At 40.3% G+C, this 19,757-nt stretch overlaps 1 protein-coding gene across 2 annotated transcripts in view; it reads left to right on the top strand.

Moving 5' to 3' along the window:
- The window catches only part of DOCK11 (dedicator of cytokinesis 11), a 192,151-nt gene that overhangs the window by 31,375 nt on the left and 141,019 nt on the right, over window positions 1-19,757 (top strand). For both annotated transcript variants that reach the window (XM_037989080.2, XM_037989079.2), the window contains exons 2-6: window positions 14,982-15,098; window positions 15,183-15,272; window positions 15,758-15,840; window positions 17,572-17,641; window positions 18,260-18,355. In XM_037989080.2, the coding sequence (XP_037845008.2) occupies window positions 14,982-15,098; window positions 15,183-15,272; window positions 15,758-15,840; window positions 17,572-17,641; window positions 18,260-18,355 (456 nt within the window). The remainder of the gene's footprint in view (window positions 1-14,981; window positions 15,099-15,182; window positions 15,273-15,757; window positions 15,841-17,571; window positions 17,642-18,259; window positions 18,356-19,757) is intronic.

Raw genomic sequence — 19,757 nt, 5'->3', positions numbered from 1 at the left:
GTTATAGATCCAGTCATTTTAAGTGAAAAGATGTTCTTTCTTAGGCTGGGGCTTCACATAGCCTCTTGAAATCCGTAGAATTTTTAAACACCTTGTGTGAAAACTTAGTTAAAGATTTCCCTCTCTTACTTTTGGAGCAACAAATATTTGTTGGTGGATACATCTTGGAAATCAAAGGAGTTTTTGAACTCTGGTCCAAGGTTCCTTGTAGTCAGAAATTTCTCTTATATTACTGGGAACACTGTAACTGCTAGAAATCAACTTAATCAGCATTATGAATCCATTTTGGAAGGAGAAAAAATGAAGAGATGGAGAACATCAAAATGTTACCAGTGGTCATTTATGGATGGTGGTTTTCCAAGTGACTTATATTTTCCTCATTATATTTTTGGATTAAAAATTCTTCAACAAACATGTATTGCTTTTATAATTATATAAAACCAATATATCTTATATGATGACAAGGCAACCTGTTTATAGGAAGCTGGTAACCTTTCTTGGGCCACACACTCCTTTGAGATTCTGGGAAGCTTCGACCCCTCTCTCCAAAAAGATGTACATACAGCACCTTCCATATAATTTTAGTAGTTTCACAGATTCTGTGTAGCCCATCCAATAATTGACTAAACCCCAGAGTAGGAACTACTTTAGGAAGTGGATAGAGTAGTACCCCAAAAAGTGTTGACTGCAAATAAATGTAGCAGGAAGCAGAGTTATATGCATGTTGTTGGCATCATTGTGGAGGCATCTGATTCAGGGCACAGCCCTGACATCGGACTATGCAAATTAATTGGGACACCATTGCTATCGTAAGAGAGAGGAGTTTTTCCATTCATGAAACCTCAAGTGTACTATTCTATAGGCTGAGGCATGGGGAGCTGCCAAGGAGTAAGTCAAAACCTTGAGGGGCAGGCCTGAGAGCCCAGTTGATCCCAGGGCTTATATCTATGTGAATGAAGCCGCCCCACCCCTGGCACCCAGTTGGGGTTTTCTCCAGCAGCTGCAAAGGCTGGAAGCCCCTTGGAGAAGCAGCAGAGAAATAAATGAGAAGGGGATTTGATCCAGGGCTGGAGAGTGGCGGCGGATGTGGTTCAAAACGACAAGGGGTGGTGGGGGAAGAGGTCCCAGTTGAACTGAAAATGAAAGCAAGACAGGAACGCACTGTCACACTGAGAGGATGGCATTTTAGTTGGAGAGCGTACAGAAGGTGTAGACATCGTTTTGTCTGTATCAGACATCTTGATAACAAACACTATAGCTAGAGGCCTCTGGAGGCAGGATTGCTCTTAGTCTAAGGTCTTATGGTAGCATTTGCAGGGGATACTGGTTAGCATTACAAAATGGGGATGCTTAAGGAAGGGTGTGGGAGAGTGCTTCTTGCTGTTACTTCTTCTAACCAAAGCTAGTCTAGGCTTTTGGGTATGTTCAACACTGCATGGCCTTTAGAGCACTTTTATGGGAAGAGGTAAGAAAATGTTCCCGTGGGCACATTTAGCACACAGACTAAATGTGAGTTTCAAGGAAGGGAGGGTGGGTGGGATAGACAGAGAGAGAGAGAGGTTGTTTAGGAGGAAGTTTGACAAGGCGAAAGCTATTGCCAGCACGCATGGAGTTTTGCTTGAGTCATCAACTTCTTCTTAGGTTTAATTCAAGTGCGCAACCGATACTATTTTTCTTTTTCTTTTCTTTTTTTTTTTTTTTTGAGATGGAGTCTCGCTCTGTCGCCCAGACGGGAGTTTAGTGGCACGATCTCAGATCACTGCAACCTCTGCCTCCTGGGTTCAAGCAACTCTCCTCAGCCTCCCAAGTAGCTGGGATTACAGGCGCGTGCCACAATGCCCAGCTAATTTTTTTTTTTTTTTGTATTTTTAGTAGAGATGGGGTTTCACTGTGCTCGCCAGGCAGGTCTCGAACTCCTAACCTTGTGATCCACCCGCCTTGGCCTCCCAAAGTGCTGGGATTACAGGTGTGAGCCACCATGCCCAGCCACCAATACTATTTTCTACCTCCTAACATTTCTTCGTGGGGTGCCTTGTTCTATGGAAACTTCATATATGGCATTGTGAATTTACCAAAAGATAAATTAGTGAGTGATGATTCATACTATTAAAAGTGTTCAGTAGCAGAGCTCCTTTGGACAGCTACCCTAATGTTTGCATTTCAGTATTTTGGAGATTGTGGTCATTTAGGAAAGATTATAAGAGGCAGAAAATCTTAATTCTGAAGGTTAGGAAAATATTGACCATGGATTCATACTTTGCTCATTTGAAGAGCTGGGGACAGAGCAGTGAATAAGACAATTGACACTACAATCATAGAACTTTCATTCAAGGGGGTAGAGAGACAGAAAAGGAAACATCAGGCACTGCTCCTTGGCACCTCTGAAATGGGCTGAGATGGCAAAGGAAGCACAGGAAATAGAATAGCTCTGGGTTTCAGAAGGTGCACTGAATAGGAAGGAGTACTGTACTTGGGTAGATCAGGCAGCCTCTTGGGGTCTTGAGGTGGGGGGAGTAGACATAACCAGGCAGAGAGGTCAGGATCATCAAGTATGAGATAACATGACCCATTAGGAGGTCAGCCCACCATGGTTGGAGGGCACGGGGCTGGAGGCTGAAGATGGAGACCAGATCACAAGGGATCTAATAAGCCTTGCTGAACAGTTTGAGCTTTATTCCACAGACTCTGGTGAGCCACTGAAGGGATTGAAACAAAGGAATACTGTGATCCAACATATTTCTCATCAAAAGTTGGACCATTTTGGATCAAATTAGCCATAGAAAAGGTGTTGGGAACAAATTAAATACAGATTGGCGGCTTATCTTTTCCAAATGAAATATTCTGGTTAATCTCTATCACACAAGGATGATGCAAACATTTTCTCTCCCTTAAAGAAAGGCTTTTCACATAAGCAGAACCCTCACTTTATTGTCCTCAATAGTTTTGTATGCAACTCTAATGAGTAGTTTTCCACAATTCAGTGTATTACTCCTGGAAAATATAGACAATAGGACAAATTTTTATCCTATGCTGTCATTTTATGGATTAATTTCCATTAATGTTGACCTTCTGGTTTTCAGTGGATAAATATTAGTAAAACATCTGTTTGTGTCATTCCCTTGCTTTAAAAACCTCTTCTGGCTCCCCATCACCTACACTAGGAAACAGTCTAAACTCATTGACTTGGCATATGTGGTCCTCCATAAACGTTCCTTCCCAGCTCATCTTGGCCATTCCTCCCTGTTCTGTACACCCCAGAATCAATGAACACATGGCTTTCTTCTTCTTTGCTAAGACTTATGCTCTCTTCCTTGCCTGCCACGGGATTTTTATTTCATCCTTCAAGTCTCAGCTCAAAAGCTATTTCCTCTCTGAACTACCTTCACCAGTGGCATGAATCACTCCCTTCCCTATGTCTGCATGGCGCTCTCTGTATCCCCTACCCTAGCCCTTACTCCGTTGCATTGTAGCTCTTGATTTAGGGATCTCTCTCTCCCTCTAGCCCATGAGTTTGTTAAGGACAGGGCCCACATCTTGCCTGCTTTTGCCTTCCCAGCTTTGTAGCTCCACTGCCTGACACATGATTAATGCTCAGTGAATCTATAGAAATAAGTTCTATGTTTTCTATTTCTGTTTATAAGCATTTCTGAAGAGCCCTCAGGGAATGACAGAGCAGCAAGCCTCACTTTTGTAGGAGGCTGGTCTGTGAAATATACGGTTACGGTGTAGGAACCTCAAACATGGAAACCTAACCATTCAAATGAAGAGCAACATGATTTCCGTACTGAGAACTCATCTCTTACTAAATATTGGAGATTGATTTTTTGTTGTTGTTGTTGTTGTTGTTTTGTTTTGTTTTGTTTTGTTTTTGGATGTATAAAGAAGTGAGATTGGGTGCAGTGGCTCATGCTGGTAATCCCAGCACTTTGGGAGGCTGAGGCAGGAGGGTTGCTTGAGGCCAGGAGTTTGAGACCAGTCTGGGCAACATAGGGAGACCTCGTCTCTACAAAAATTAAAAAAAAAAAAAAAACAGCCAGGTATAGCAGTGGATGACTGTGGTCCCAGCTACTCAGGAGACTGAGGTGGGAGGTTGCCTTAAGCTCAGGAGGTTCGAGGCTGCAGTGAGCCATATACTTAAAAAAAAAGAGAGAAAAAAAGGGGGGGAAGTGAAGCTGAGTAATTTTTTGTTTTACTTTTCTTGACAGCCTTTGAGATATAATCCTCATTCTATACAGCTCACCCATTTAAAGTGTGTGTATATATATATATATATTGTTTTTTTTTTTTTGAGAGAGAGTCTCCCTTTGTCGCCCAGGCTGGAGTGCAATGGTGCCATCTTGGCTCATTGCAACCTCCGCCTCCCAGGTTCAAGCGATTCTCCTGCCTCAGCCTCCCGAGTAGCTGGGATTACAGGTGCCCGCCACCACATCTGGCTAACTTTTTGTATTTTTAGTAGAAGTGAGGTTTCACCATGATGGCCAGGCTGGTCTCGAACTCCTGACCTCAGGTGATCCACCCACATCAGCCTCCCAAAGTGCTGGGATTACAGGTGTGAGCCACAGCACCCAGCTGAAGTGTATATTTTCATTTTTAGTATATTCAAAGATATGTGAAACCATCACCACAATTTTAGAACATTTTCATCACCTCAAGGTTATTTGTTTAAGACAGTCAAAAACCTTTCATACAGGTCAACTCCTAAGACTTCTTTCAAATGGTATCTCTGGTGATAGGGGGTTTGTCATAGGGAAGGGAATTGGCTTAAAGAAGAATAGAAAGATTATAGATAGGGGCAGTCTTTTTTTGTTTCAGAGGAGGATGTGTAAAAAAAAAAAAAGCTGAAGACCCAAGGGATGGTTTAACGGATGCTAGTCTGACTTAACACCCTTTCTAAGGATAGAGAGAGGCTAAGCTGTAGGAGCTTTCATACAGTGAGGCCCTATAAAGTTAAAGAACATGGACAGGAAAGTGAAACATGAGTTTCTAGAGAGACAAGATTTGGGAAAATAATTACAACTTACTAATAGGAGAGTATGCTGTAAGCTTAATTGAACTTGACTGAAGCTACATGAGAGCAATTGAGGACCAGGGTGTGTTAGGGCCAATAGAACAGTAAAATTCAGGGCATGATCAGGAAGGGCTTTTTGGCAGCCATCTGTAGACACCTGCCTCACCTCACCAAGAAAACCTAGTTGAAGAAGGCGTGCCTGTTTAGTCTCGAGTGGGATAGACAGGATAAACGTAAATCACCTCACCATATCCTGAAATGTTATACCACAAGGTGGAGCATCTCCTGACATTTTAAAGAGGCAAACTTAAGAAAAGTCAAAGGAGCTATCACTTTATTTACTTTACATAGCTTTTATTTGTTTCTTTGTTTGTTTGTTATTATTATTTTTTGAGATGGAGATTCGCTCTTGTTGCACCGGCTTGAGTGCAATGTCATGGTCTCGGCTCACCACAACCTCCGCCTCCTGGGTTTAAGCGATTCTCCTGCTTCAGTCTCCCGAGCAGCTGGGATTACAGGCGCCCACCACCACACTTGGCTAATTTTTATATTTTTAGTAGAGACAGGGTTTCACCATGTTGGCCGGATTAGTCTCTAACTCCTGACCTCAGGTGATCCGCCCACCACGGCCTCCCAAAGTGCTGGGATTACAGGCGTGAGACACCACACCTGGCCTTACAGAGTTTTTGGAATATATTATCTCATGCAGTTATATAAACTTAAAATACTGGTGGACTCAAGAAAGATAGAGATAATTTCAATTAATGGGTAGATTCAATATGATGAATTGTGGAAAACTAAAATATTTGTAGAAAGGTGCATTTTTGCCCCTATCAAGGTTGATTTTCAAACTAGAGTCTGTCAGCTTTCTTTACTCGATTATGAAGAGCAATTTAACGAGATGGGTAGACCAATTGTCAGATCCGGTGCGGAAAATGATGTGTGGCTGCTTTATAGGTTACTGAGCTCTTCTCTAATGGAGTAAGTTTATGCTACTGTGTTCAAATGATACAAACAGGACCTCTAGGAGGTTATGATTTATTGAATGTAAGTGATTTGGATGGCTAAATCTACATACCTATAGAATGCCTGTGCACTTCACAGTTTTTTTCTGCTTAAGGATGCAAGGTATGTTAGAGTTCTGTTTATAACTCAGGAAAAAGAGACGTCTTTTTGTTGTTGTTGTTGTTGTTACAAGTTTAAGGTGAGCACTAAGATCCAAGGCAGGTTATAAAATAGTTGATAGGCATAGAATGAGTGCAATCTCATTTCTCCTTGCAGGAATGAATTTTTTGCAATAATTTGTGCATGTCTTTGTGAACTCATTAAATTCTTTGATTTGTTAGAAAGTCATTATGTATCTCCAAGGCACATTTTTTTTCTTTCTGTCGATAATGGTGTACTAAAGAATAGAAAAAAATTAATTTTAAAAAGGCTCTTTGCCATTCTAGTCTCTCAATTATTCAAGCCCTTCTTTTCATTTCTTAAACCTCTTTTTGTTTTACTTTTGAGTCGTTTAAATGCTTATTAGCACAGAGTGAACACAAAAAGCCAGGAGAATTTGAATTCAAATCAGTTTTCCTACCTGTCAACCAGTTTGTCGAGTAAAGTTTCGGCTACATTGAGTTTTGGGGTAGAAAGTTCATGAAAATTATATTTATTCATTTGTAGATAATCAAGGTCATTTGCATAATATTTGAACTGGCCGTAATGAAAAACGTTTGTTAACCGAGTGTGAACTAATCATATAGTGTATAGTCTTGTTTCTTAATTTTTTATAGTAAATTATTTGTAAGTTTTTAAAAATAGTTCTTGAGTTTTTGTAAATAGTTAAATATACTTGGAAAGGGGAAATGATTTGGCAGTTAAAACAATTTCTTCCCTATGCTAAAACTCTTAAGGGAAAAAATGGGTTTTATTTTTCCTTAATGTTTCTATGTTACATTTAAAGGCCTTTGAAATCATATTTTGCTGATTCTTAGAACATTAAGTTGTTCCTAAATTAAAGCTGGGAACTGAAAATTTAATTCTGAAAGCATCAGCAACAACTTGTCCTTCTGTCCTTGTGTGCTGCCATTTTAGCTTGGAAGGCATATGTGTAAGATCAGTCTCTTTGTACTATTCAGCTGGCTATCCCTACACAAAAGCTTCTGGCTTTGTGGTTCTCAGGGCTCTCTGCTAGGTTGTGTGGAGGATATTGAGGTGAATTAGACATGGTCCCTGGACAATAGCGTACTGTTGTTTTTTTGTAATTTGATTCTTAACCACTTGAAAATGAATCTGCCAACTCCTTTCCCCCAAGTAAAAGACCTAAGGTGCTAATCCCCACTCATTGATGACAAATGCTAAATTGGAAGCAACAGCTTAGAAATGCAAAACTCCTTATCCAATTACATTACAAGCTCTCTAAGCCAGTCATGTTCAGCATCTTCAGGGCGATGGGAAGGCAAGATCTCACTTTGGTAAGAATGATAGCGTAGTTTGAGTCAGTTTTAGACATTTCTAAAATGCAAAGTTTGTTCAAGGAGATAAAATGTGGTAGGAGCTGAGAAAAATGATTTGCTTTTGTTAAGTTCAACGCATAAATGTTTATGTGGATCATGGTTAAGAGCACTGGCTCAGGAGTCCATCAGATAAAGATTTGAATCCCAGCTCCACAAATATGTATCACTGGACATGCCTAAGCGTCAATTTCCTCATCTGTAAAATGGGCATAATAAAATAACCTCTCACAGGATTTTGGGGCGAATCAGATGAGATCATAGGTATCAAATGCTTAACCGGGTATACAGCAATGCTCAATGTAAGTGGTAAGAGAAAGTACAAGGCACTGTTTCCTAACCAACCCGGTGTTTTTGATCCTGCCTAGGAGACTAAGTAAACTATCCAAAAAGCAGTTAAATATCCAGGGAATGTTATATATGAGTAAATGCCACAATAGATGGGAAAGACAATAAGGGCTGTTGGGGAGTGAGGAGGGCTATGCTATCATAAGAATCAGGTGAGCCAAGTGTGGGTTGGTAATAAACGTGACCCACTGGTCTCATGGAAAGTATGACTTCTCCCTTAGCTGTTTGCTTTAAGAAAGGTCAGTGTCCTGAATGCAGTTTGTATTTAGATTCTTATGCCAAGATTTTCCCCGGAAAATAATCTTTGTGAAAAGATGTTCATGTCTATTTTGCCAAGTTGGGTTCCGCTAATTAAAAAGATGCCCCCCCTCCCTCCACATCATTAGATTGTAGTTATGCAAAGCTCCTTCAGTAATTGGAGTTCCTATTGGGGAAGAGACAAAGAGATGAGCTGCTGAAAGATGGTCAGATTTAGAACAAACAGGGTCATGGTCATCACAAAGTCAAGTACTCTTTATTTGAACCTTATGAAGAAATTTTTTACCGGCTGGACAGAGTGGCTCATGCCTGTAATTCCAGCACTTTGGGAGGCTTGGTGGGTGGATCACTTGACCTCAGGAGTTTGAGACGAGCCTGGGCAACATGGCGAAACCCCGTCTCTATAAAAAATACAAAAATTAGCCTGATGTGGTGGCACACACCTGTAGTCCCAGCTCCTCGGAGGCTGAGGTAGGAGGATTACCTGAGCCCAGGGAGGTTGAGGCTGCAGTGAGCTGTGATCAAACTACTACACTCCATCCTGGGCAACAGAGTAAGACCATGTCTCAAAAAAAAAAAAAATTCCTTACAGTTATGGTTCCATTATTGCCATGCTGTATAGGGTTCCTCTCTAGAAGTCTCCAATCTACAGTGGTGGCATCTGTCACTTCTGTGAATCATAACACAACTTTTGCTTCTCCTCATATTCGCACACCACTCTTGACAGTTACGTAGTCTCCGATCTTACAGGGTTTATGAATAAAACTAGAAGGCAAGATGAAATGATCTGAGACCACATAAACAGATATGGTGAAATTCTTCTGATTGATCTAACGGGGAATAGATGGACTCACACATTTTAGTGTGCAAACATACTTGTACAGTTCCTTTTTTGGAGGAAGATATGGCTATCAAAGGGCATGATAGATGCACAGAAATTACAACAGACTGTGATCAGCTCTCACATCTTGGGTTTATCTGCCTTCCCCGCGAGACTGTGAACTTCTCAAGGGCAAGGTGGTTTTTTTTGTTTTGTTTTGTTTTTTTCACCTCTGCATTACCAGGGGCTAGCACAGGGCCAGAACCTCAGTAGGAACTCAATAAATGTATCTTTATGCTGAACTCACTTTGTTTTCTGTGCTGCCGGAAATTGCATGCCCCCAGTGGCCATTTTGAGTGCAAAGTGTTATTTTAAGATGCTCTCTGGAGAAAGCACTCTAGCCTCTGCTTAAAGATGTCTGAGAGGAAAGGAGAGCCGAATGACTAGGGGGTCTGGAGAAATTCCTAAGTGAAGGCGGTGGAGAAATGATGGGAAGGAGATACTCACCTCTTTTTGAGTGTGCTACTTCTAACCCAAGACTGTTGTTATTTTTCATAAGAAAATGCCCAGATGTCATTGAAGCTGTAGTCTGACTGCAGTACTGCAAAAAAGAACTTTTGGGCTAATCATGCTCTTTCTGAAACCAGTAGTTGCCATGTTCCTCCTTGTGCTGAAACTCAATTTGGAGGATGGGGTGGTGGTAGTGGTGGCGTGGTGGCGCAGGGATGTTTTTGAATTGGCCCTGTGCCATACTGCTAGGCTTTCTGCCTGCTTTCTGGTATCCCTCCCAGTGTGATAAAGGAGCGATTCTACGAAGCCAGTGTTCACTTCAGACTTGCAGAAGAGACATTCTTAGAATTCTTAAGGAGAACTAGTTTCTAAAGTAAAAGATTTAGCGGTAAACTAATGACCTTTGGTATGATATTTAAGCAGAAGTAACCCAGGCTCATTTTGCATTGCTTACAGAGAAGTACTATGTGATTATTCTTGTGTCTTACACATTTCTAATTATAACATAAATATGCTTGCTAGTCAAATATGCTTTTGGATACATGAGTGGTTGGATGGTTGAATATATACATTCACGTACCTTTTTATGTATTTATTTTAGTATTACAACCATGGTTTTATATTTACACACATACAGTTATGATGATGAAAGATCAGTCATCCTGTACTGTGAATGTACAGGAACCACCACAAAATTATAAAGCCTAAGTGGTGATGCTATCAGTGACCCTCAGTGAGGATCCATTGTTTCCTCTCTTTGGACCAGGAAGTGGACTGCAACTGAATCTATTCTGACGAGTTTCCTTTTTTGCTATCTGTCCTTTCCACCTATATTAGAAATAAAGTTATCTCAATTTATGGAGCTGTGCATTTCTTCCCATTTGTAGAGTTTGCACACAGAAAGCTCATTGAGATTTGGTCCTTAGTGGCCTGAGTAAGCAATGGAAAAGTGTACTGTATCCCACACCATGGTACCAAAATTGGCATTTTTATTTTACTAGAGATAGAAAAATGCAATTTATTCTCCTTTATGGGTTGATATGAAGCTTTCTTTTTCAATAAACGTTTTCAATTAAAATATTTGATTTGAAGAAAAATATGAAGTAAATGATAATACATGGTATGGCACATATGAGGATTACATGTGAATAAGTTCAGGAAACTAATAAAAACAAGGATCAGGAGTTGGGAGACCTGGGTTTGAATCCTGGTTCAGCTCCTAATGTAGACAGATGAACTTAGACCTCCGAGCCAGTTTCTTGATGTATAAAGCTGAAATGATGGTATTTTCCTTGTCTACTTGACAAGCGTTTGGTAACAAACAGAATGCATATGAAAGTGTTTTCTTAAGACTGCAAAGTGACATTGAAATGAATTAGCAAAAAATACTAATATTACTAGCAAGTTATTCAAGAAGGCTTGGGAGTCAGTGAATGAAAACTTTCAAGAACAAATCGTTTTGTTTTGCTTTGTTTTCCCCATGGTGAAAACTGAGCTGGTTCCAAATTTAGGTTGACGGTTTTCCTGTCACTACTTACGGGAAGAAGACTGAAACATATGCTCACTTCTTTCCAGATTGCATAAATGCCTTCGCCTTATACTTAGCACTGCTCTGGAACTGTGTGAAAGTTGCTATTATTTCAATGTTTATGAAGTACCATTTATTGTAACGGGTTTTTGGAGTTATGAAAAAGCACCTTTGCGGGCCAATCAGTGTGCACACTGGCAGAAAGGATAAATTACAAACCTGAAAGAAAGACCCTCTTTGAGTGTAGTAGAAGCTTTTATGTTTAAGTCTAGTAATAGAATGAGAAAGCCGAATGGGAAAGTTAGATAAGGGATATGATGGAGACTGCTGGGCAGAGCCACCATTAAATCATGATAATTCTATAGGTCATAGATTTTCTTTGTCTCTGAGGCCTTCAGAGTTATAACTGAATCCTACTAGAAGGGAAATGTAGGGTTCAGTCCCTTCTCATCTTTCTTCTTGGAAAGATGAATCCTGATTCACAGGCCTAAATCTTCTATTAGGGGAAGCTTTGTGGGACCCAGAATAGCCACCCTAACTTTTCCACAATTGAGCTACCCCCAACAAAGGAAGTAGGCGTGAAGACCCAGAATGCTTAGTTTAATCAGTTTTAAATGAAAAGTGAAACTTTGTTTTCTATAACATAAATATATGACCTTCAAAACATGTGGTAAGCTGTTTCATTTTTAGAAGGTATATACTATACATTTAAATAAATGAGTAATTCAGGAAGTGGAGAACATTACCCTGAGTGACATATGTCACGCAAAGAAAGACAAATACTACATGATCTCATTTATATATGAAATCTAAAACAATCAAACTCATACAAGCAGAGAGTAGAATGGTGGTTACCGGAGGCTGGGGGTAAAGGGGAGATGGTAGTCAATGGCAGGATACAAAGTCTCAGTTAAACAGGAAGAATAAGTTTGTTTTTTTTTTTTTGAGATCAACAGTATATAGCATGCTGAATATGCCTAATAATTGAGTACTGTACATCTTATCACTAAGAATAAATTTCTTATGTTCTCATCACAAGAAATGTTAAATACTTGAGGTGATAGATATAACTAGCTTAATTTCATCATTCTATATTGTATTAAAAATCAGGCGTGAGCCACCACGCCTGTAATCCCAACACTTTGGGAGGTCAAGGTGGGTGGATCACCTAAGGTCAGGAGTTCGAGACCAGCCTGGCCAACATGGTGAAACCTTGTCTTTACTAAAAATACAAAGATTAGCTGGGTGTGGTGGCGGGCGCCTGTAATCCCATCTACTCGGGAGGCTTGAGGCAGGAGGTGGAGGTTGCAGTGAGCCGAGATCATGCCATTGCACTCCAGCCTGGGCAATGAGAGCAACACTCCATCTCAAAATAAAATAAAATAAAATAAAAGCAAAAAGAAAGAAAGAAAAGCAAAAGGAAAGCTGAAGGAGGATTTTCTTTTTTTTTTTTCTTTTTCAAATATACCTGAAGTAGGTACTTGTGAAATTATTGTACAGAGAAGTTGACAGATTCAACAGGTTAAAACACTGAAATTTGAGGACTGTTTTTGCAATCTGTACTAGGAAAACAGTTGGCACCAAAAGCAAGACTTAGATTATTTTTAGTGCCTCAAGCTTGCTTTCTTGGATAGGACTTACACATTCAACTTCTCTGAGAAATTGATCTCAGACTGGGAGCGTTAGAACTGGAAGATACAGTCAGTTTCCTTTTGTTTGAGTCCATGGAAACACGGTAGGTATGGCTGAAAGGGGTCAGATTTTCCCATCAGAAAATCTGAATTCCTCAAATAGGATTTTTTTCTTTTATTTCAACTCATTTTGCAGTAGTATTTGCAGACGTGAGAGGGATGATCAACTTGCTTTGATCTTTGTAGACATGGGTCTACAAATCCAAATTTAAGACTTGAAATAAAGCATAAAGATTAGGATCTTTTAGACTTGTTGAACACTGAGCTCATTGGTCAGAGTAGTTTACTTTAATCTTTCTAAATAATCTTCTACAGGAAACTCTGAGATGCCCTTCAGATATGAAAATTGGGTATAGCTGTGACCTGTTGTGAACCATGTATAAAAACTATTCTCAACTTTTCTATGGATATAGTGATACTAGAGACTACCTCAAATACTGTGTACACAAATACGAGTATAATCCCGATGCTTTTATAATATTAAGTCTTAATATAAATTATATTTGGAGTTTTAATACAGTTTTTATTGTAAAATTTTAAGGAAATAATTCATATGAAACATCATCATTAAAAATTACTACTGTCTGCCCAGCTTGGTTTAGAAAGTGAGACATGGCTCTGGTTGAATCTGAATATCTCAAAGTTCATCAGCAATCAATGACTGGATGCCTATCGTGTGCCAGGTATTCTAAGTGCTGGGATTAAAGAAGTAAACAAATAAAAGAAAATCCCTGCTCTCAAATAGAGAGGTGAAATAGATGGTATATCAGATTGTGGTAAGTTCAATGAAGGAAAAAAATGATAGGAAGGTAAATAGTGGGATCCCACTCCCAGTTCAGTACCATGCACATGAGAATCTTGGTATATTTCTTTCTTCTTTCCGCCCCCTAGCTCCCCCGCAGTTGCAGGGGTCAGGGCTGGTGGTATGCATGCATGACAGCTGTGGGTGCATGTAAGTAGTGATGGCCAGTGGTGGAAGTCAGGATCACCTCATATGGCTGTGGGGGTTGGGACTTATGGCATGCACACCTGTGACAGTGAAAATTAGTGATGATAGACATTGAAGTCAGTTGCACATGTACACACAGCTGCAGGGTCAGCCATGGGTGTGCAGAAGTGGGAGCCGTCTTTGTGTATTTCTGAGGGGAAAAACAAAAGCAGAGCCTTTGCAGTCACAGACCTGGGTTTGAATTCCAGTTCTGAAGGCAGGCGAGTTACTTAACCTCAGTTAGGTCCAGAGTCTTTGCATCTGTAAAATGGGGATAATGATTCAATCTGTTTCATATTGCTATGAGTGTTACATGAAAAAATGTACAGAAAGCACTTAGCACAGTGCCTGGCATATAGAAAGGGCTCAGTAAATGTGAACTGTTACCATTACTCTTATTATGTTACATCCTGGCTTTGTTAGCATCACTGACCCTGCTTCTTGTTACTTTAGCTTCAGGCTGGGCCCTACTGTCAATGGCCAGCTCGCCTAGAAGTCCAGCAGGGATCCACTGACTTTGTCACCTTGAACCTCACCCTTTCATAACCTGCCCACGGGATCGAGCATCTCTAGTACCTATGCCTGCCCCAGCTATGCTGGAACTTAGTACGCCCATGGGACAGTGTCCCTGGTACAGAATAGGAATATGAATGTTGATACTTTCTCCCCCAACGTTGCCCAGAGAGTAGTGCAGATGCAGTAAATACCAACAGGCAGACTTCCAAATATGCCACTTTTTGTTTTACTTAAAATTTAAAAATTTTTAGAAGGCACACAGATTAAGCAGAATAACACAGTTCTTTTTTTTTTTTTTTTTTTTTTTTTGGAGAGACAGGATCTTGCTCTGTCGCCCAGGTATAAGTGGCACAATCAAAGATCACTGCAACCTCAACCTCCCAAGCTCAAGTGATCCTCCTGCCTCAGCCTCCTGAGTGACTGGGACTATAGGCATGAGCTATCACACCCAGCTAATTTTTGTACTTTTTGTTGAGATGCGGTTTTCCCATATTGCCCAGGCTGATCTCTAATTCCTGGGCTCAAGTCATCCACCTTCCTCAGCCTCCCAAAGTACCGGGATTACAGGCATGAACCACCATGCCCAGCCAGAACTCTTTATCTTTAGCAAGGGAATGTCTGTATGTGTGTGTGCGTGTGTTTGGGGTGTGTGTCTAGCTATGAAGAATATTTCTCTTGTGAAATTGTCTTCATTAAGTACTTAAAAGTATCAGTAATCCCTTCTTTTGAGAAGTAATGTATCTTTAGTACACAGAAAAGAATTTAACTCTTGTGGGTTTGATCATAATAACTTTCTTTTTGTCTCTTATAAAGGAAAAGGCCAAAGTTGTTGAGCCCCTGGACTATGAGAATGTTATTGCCCAAAGAAAAACCCAGATTTACAGCGACCCCCTCCGAGATCTGCTTATGTTTCCAATGGAAGATATATCTGTGAGTTCACAAGCACTTCTTTAAAGAAAAAAGCCCCTATTTTTCAAGCCAGTTCTTACAGCAAGAATGTTCTTTGTGTTCTAGATCTCGGTAATAGGTCGTCAGCGCAGAACGGTGCAGTCTACTGTACCAGAAGATGCTGAAAAGAGGGCCCAGAGTTTATTTGTCAAAGAGGTAAGAGGCTCAAAGGCCACAGAAGAATATTCTTCATATATTTAAAATATATACAATATTTATGTGTCTTTATATATTTGTAACCTGTTTATAAATAAATAAATGTAAAATATTTAAAGTAGTCTTCCTTTAATGTAAAGATAAAATAAAATTACTGGCCTAAATAACAAGTGTATATGATGTTAACAAGTCTATATGATGATAAAGCTTAAACATTTCCACAAGGTGCATATGACCTTAGTGTTTTCCTTTTGCATGTGAATACTCTTTGCACTGAGCGTCAGAGTATTCAAAGGGCATATGAGTTGGGATTTATTGCCAGCAACTGGGTAAGAGAGGCACAGTTAATCCATAAAGGAAGATCCCAGTACCAGTAATTGCCAAATGGTTTTAAAAAGCCTGTCGACATAGTACCAGACTTTTAAAAAGTGGACATATATGTACTTTTCCTGTATTTCAAATTCAAGATTCCTATTTTCTTTCAGTGTATTAAAACCTATAGCACAGATTGGCACGTGGTAAACTACAAGTATGAGGACTTCTCTGGGGACTTTCGAATGTTGCCATGGTAAGTTTAGCATTCCAGGGAAACATGCAACAGGAGAATTATTAAGCTTTTTTACCTTGTTAAAACCACTTGTAAGGCCGGGCACGGTGGCTCATGCCTGTAATCCCAGCACTTTGGGAGGCCGAGGCCGGTGAATCACAAGGTCAGGAGATCAAAACCATCCTGGCTAACATGGTGAAACCCCATCTCTACTAAAAATACAGAAAATTAGCTGGGTGTGGTGGCGGGCACCTGTAGTCTCAGCTACTTGGGAGGGTGAGGCAGGAGAATGGTATGAACCCGGGAGGCAGAGGTTGCAGTGAGCGGAGATCGTGCCACTGCACTCCAGCCTGAGCAACAGAGTGAGACTCCATCTCAAAACAAACAAACAAACAAAAATCACTTGTGAAACCTTTCAGTTATAATTTGTAATAAAGCAAGTCTTCAAATAACCTGCATGTTTGGTTAAATGCAGTGTTTTGGTTAATTGAATAGGTTTTAACTTTCATCTTTGAAATTCTTTCCAAAATGTACGAGAGCTCACTTTTTGACTTTAGTGAACCTGTATTGATCATAAACTAAAATTTAGCTGATGGTGGATAATGTAGCGAGCATTTTCCAGTAGTGTCAGTGAAAAAGCTTGATGATAATTACTTCAGTTTGGTGAACCTAGCCATCCCTTGGAAAAAGTACATCTCTTTCAATGGAATTGAAGGAATGGCATGGGCACACTGGCCCAGGAGCCAGACTGTTGGAGCTCAAATCTTATTTCTACCACTTACTAGCTGGATGACCATGACTCAGTCACTTAACCTGTTTGAGCTCTCCATTTTCTCATCTCTAGTACTGATTCCTCACAGGATGTCATATGGGAAATGTTTTTGGAACAAATAGCAGAGGAGTAAGACATTTGTTTAGCTTTTTGTAGTTTTCAGAGCACTTTCCAAAAGAGGAGAAAACTGAGTCCTTTATGGACAGCCTGGTCCTTGGGGAAAAAAAAAAAGAAAAAGAAAACAGAGTCCTAAAATGACCCGTCCAAGGTCATACCACAACAAATGCAAGAGCCAGAATTACACTGTTGCCTTTTTTTTTTTTTTTTTTTTTTTTTGAGACGGAGTTTCGCTTTTGTCGCCCAGGCTGGAGTGCAGTGGTGCGAACACTCCGCTCACTGCAACCTCCGCCTCCCGGGTTCAAGCAATTTTCCTGCCTCAGCCTCCCGAGTAGCTGGGCTTACAGGCACCCACCACCACACCCAGCTCATTGGTTTTTAAATTATTTTTGGTAGAGACGGGGTTTCACCATGTTGGCCACGCTGGTCTCGAACTCCTGACCTCAGGTGATCCACCCGCCTCAGCCTCCCAAAGTGTTGGAATTACAGGCGTGAGCCACCACACCCGGCCTGTGTTGCTTTTTGACCTGGGGAAGGAGAAGTTCTGCCACCACTAACAGCTCGGGCACAGGATCCTTAGCAACTTCTGCCCTTCCTAAGTTTCTGGGCTTAGTTGTGTCTTCGCTGCTGGCCACATATGTGGAAGTCCTTACAGAAACAAAAACTTGCAGTAAGTTTACTCAAAGGGGAGAATCTGAATTTGGAAAGGAGAATAGGATGTCTTGGCATTTTCTTGTTTGTGAAAGAAAGAAATCTGCTCATCTTGCTTTAACTGTTGTTGTCATTATTGTTGTGTTTTTGTTGTTGTTGTTGTTTTTGGTCTGTTCTGTTTAGTTTCTAAGACAGTTCTCTTATATTTGCAGTAAATCTTTGAGACCAGAAAAGATTCCTAATCATGTATTTGAGATAGATGAAGACTGTGAGAAAGATGAGGTAAGAATGGGGGCAACAGTGGGGTAACTGTGCTAGTTTTCTCACGGTCACTTTGCTGAAAAAGATTTCAAAGGGAATTTCTTGAGAAAATATGAAGGAAAGAATTGTTTTGGAATGATCTGTAGCCAGCTTTCAAACTGGGTGCTTTTCAATTTTTTTTTAATTACTGTATTTGCAAGTAGGAAAAAAATCAAGTGAGAGGGGCTGTGATTTGTACATAAACATGTTCCCCCACCTGTGGGACATGCTTGTGGAGCTGCTTTTCTCGAGTTGGGCATGTGGTGTGGTGATTCATCTGGACTCTCCTGCCTGATAGATTCCTCTTGGGACAGATGGCCCGGATGTCTGTGACATTTCGAGGTGCAGTTCGACTGTTTACATAATGCAGAAGAGTTCCCAGAAGAGAGCCCATACCATTCAGTAAATACTGAGTGCCTACTGTGTGCATAGCACAGAGCCTTTCATTCTACAGTCAACTATTTTAAATCCTCGTGGGGAAGAGGGGACTTTATGTTTTAATCAGGAAATGGGCAGGGCCTCATTCTGTGCCCCTAAATGTTTGGCTAATTAGATGGCAGGCTGGCTGTTGTTTTACTGATTATTTTTGTTCTATTTCAGGACTCATCTTCTTTATGTTCTCAGAAGGGTGGTGTGATAAAACAAGGCTGGTTGCATAAAGCAAATGTAAATAGCACCATCACAGTAACCATGAAGGTAGGAAGTAGTTATTATATTATTCCATCATTTTAACGATATTGGCATTAAGTAGCCTATCTGGAAACAATATTTATTTCACGAAGAGCCCTAGCAAAAAAAAAAAAAAAAAAAAAAAAAAAGGAAACGGATTCTCACAGACGTATGGAATTTAAAAAATCTAAAACATCAGGATAAATTTAGAACTGTAACTTTTTTAAAGACATATAATGTAATGATTATCTGGTGAATCAGGATGTTTAAAAAGGAGGCTGTCAGTTGAAGGAGGAAAACAGCTTTGAAAAATGGGCATCAAAGTTTCATATGTAGAAATGACCTTAATGAGTGGAAGGACAAGTAATCCATTTCTTTAGCAAATATTAATTAGGTGCTTATTACATATTAGTCACTGTGGGGAAATATGTAGATATCTAAGATGGGGTCCCTGGTCTCAGCCTCCGGACTAGACAAGAAATATAGTATTTTAACTAGTATACAAAGCAGTCCTTTAGTGCAGTCAGAACAGCCTAACTAGAAAGTTTTGTAGTTTGGCAGGATAGTGAGTTTGCATAAGGGGTTTATGTGAGATAAAAGTTGAAACGTTGAAAAGGGTAAAATTGGGCTGGGTGCAGTAGCTCACACCTGTAGTCCCTCCTCCTTTGGGAGGCCGAGGTGGGTGGATTGCTTGAGGTCAGGAGTTCGAGACCAGCCTGTGCAACATGATGAAACCCCGTCTCTACAAAAAATACAAAAATTAGCCTGGTGTGATAGCACACACCTGTAGTCCCAGCTACTCAGGAGACTGAGGTGGGAGAATCCCTTGAGCCTGGGAGACGGAGGTTGCAGTGAGCTGAGATGGCACCACTGCACTCCAGCCTGGCAGCAAATAGAGAGTGTATCTCAAAAATAAATAGATCCCTTTTTTTTTTTTTTTTTTTTTACAATAAAGGAAAAATTGTGCGGAGCCTTGAACGCCTTGGACATGAGGTTCACTTATTTGGGAGGTTGTAAAGAGCCGTTAAAATCCAAAGGGAAAACAAGTTACATGAGGATTCTGAGCAGAAAAACAAATTATGCTCTGATACCAAATATAACTGTTCTTTCAGATATTCAATATAAAATCCTGTGGTTTTCTGAGGATGATTCACACTTGCATTAAGTATTGAAGGTCATTCTATCTTTCACACAGGCTGCAAGTAGAAACCATGGGTATCTACCAAGGGAAGACTCAAATTTTATCTTAATTTAATATTTTGCCTGCTGCCTTCCCTTTGGCAATCATGTCCTGTTCTCACTTTCATTTTCAAGCCCTGAAAATAATGAATCCAAGTTGTAGGATGCTTCCTGTATATCGCTTGCACCTAAGCATGGGCCTCAGCAAGTGGTGATAATAAGAGAACCCATTTATTGAGGACTTAATATG

Source organism: Chlorocebus sabaeus, chromosome X, assembly GCF_047675955.1.
Source record: "Chlorocebus sabaeus isolate Y175 chromosome X, mChlSab1.0.hap1, whole genome shotgun sequence".
NCBI classification, from domain to species: Eukaryota; Metazoa; Chordata; class Mammalia; order Primates; family Cercopithecidae; genus Chlorocebus; species Chlorocebus sabaeus.
The sequence above is the reverse complement of the archived record's forward strand: the minus strand, read 5'-3'. Positions and strand labels throughout refer to the sequence as shown.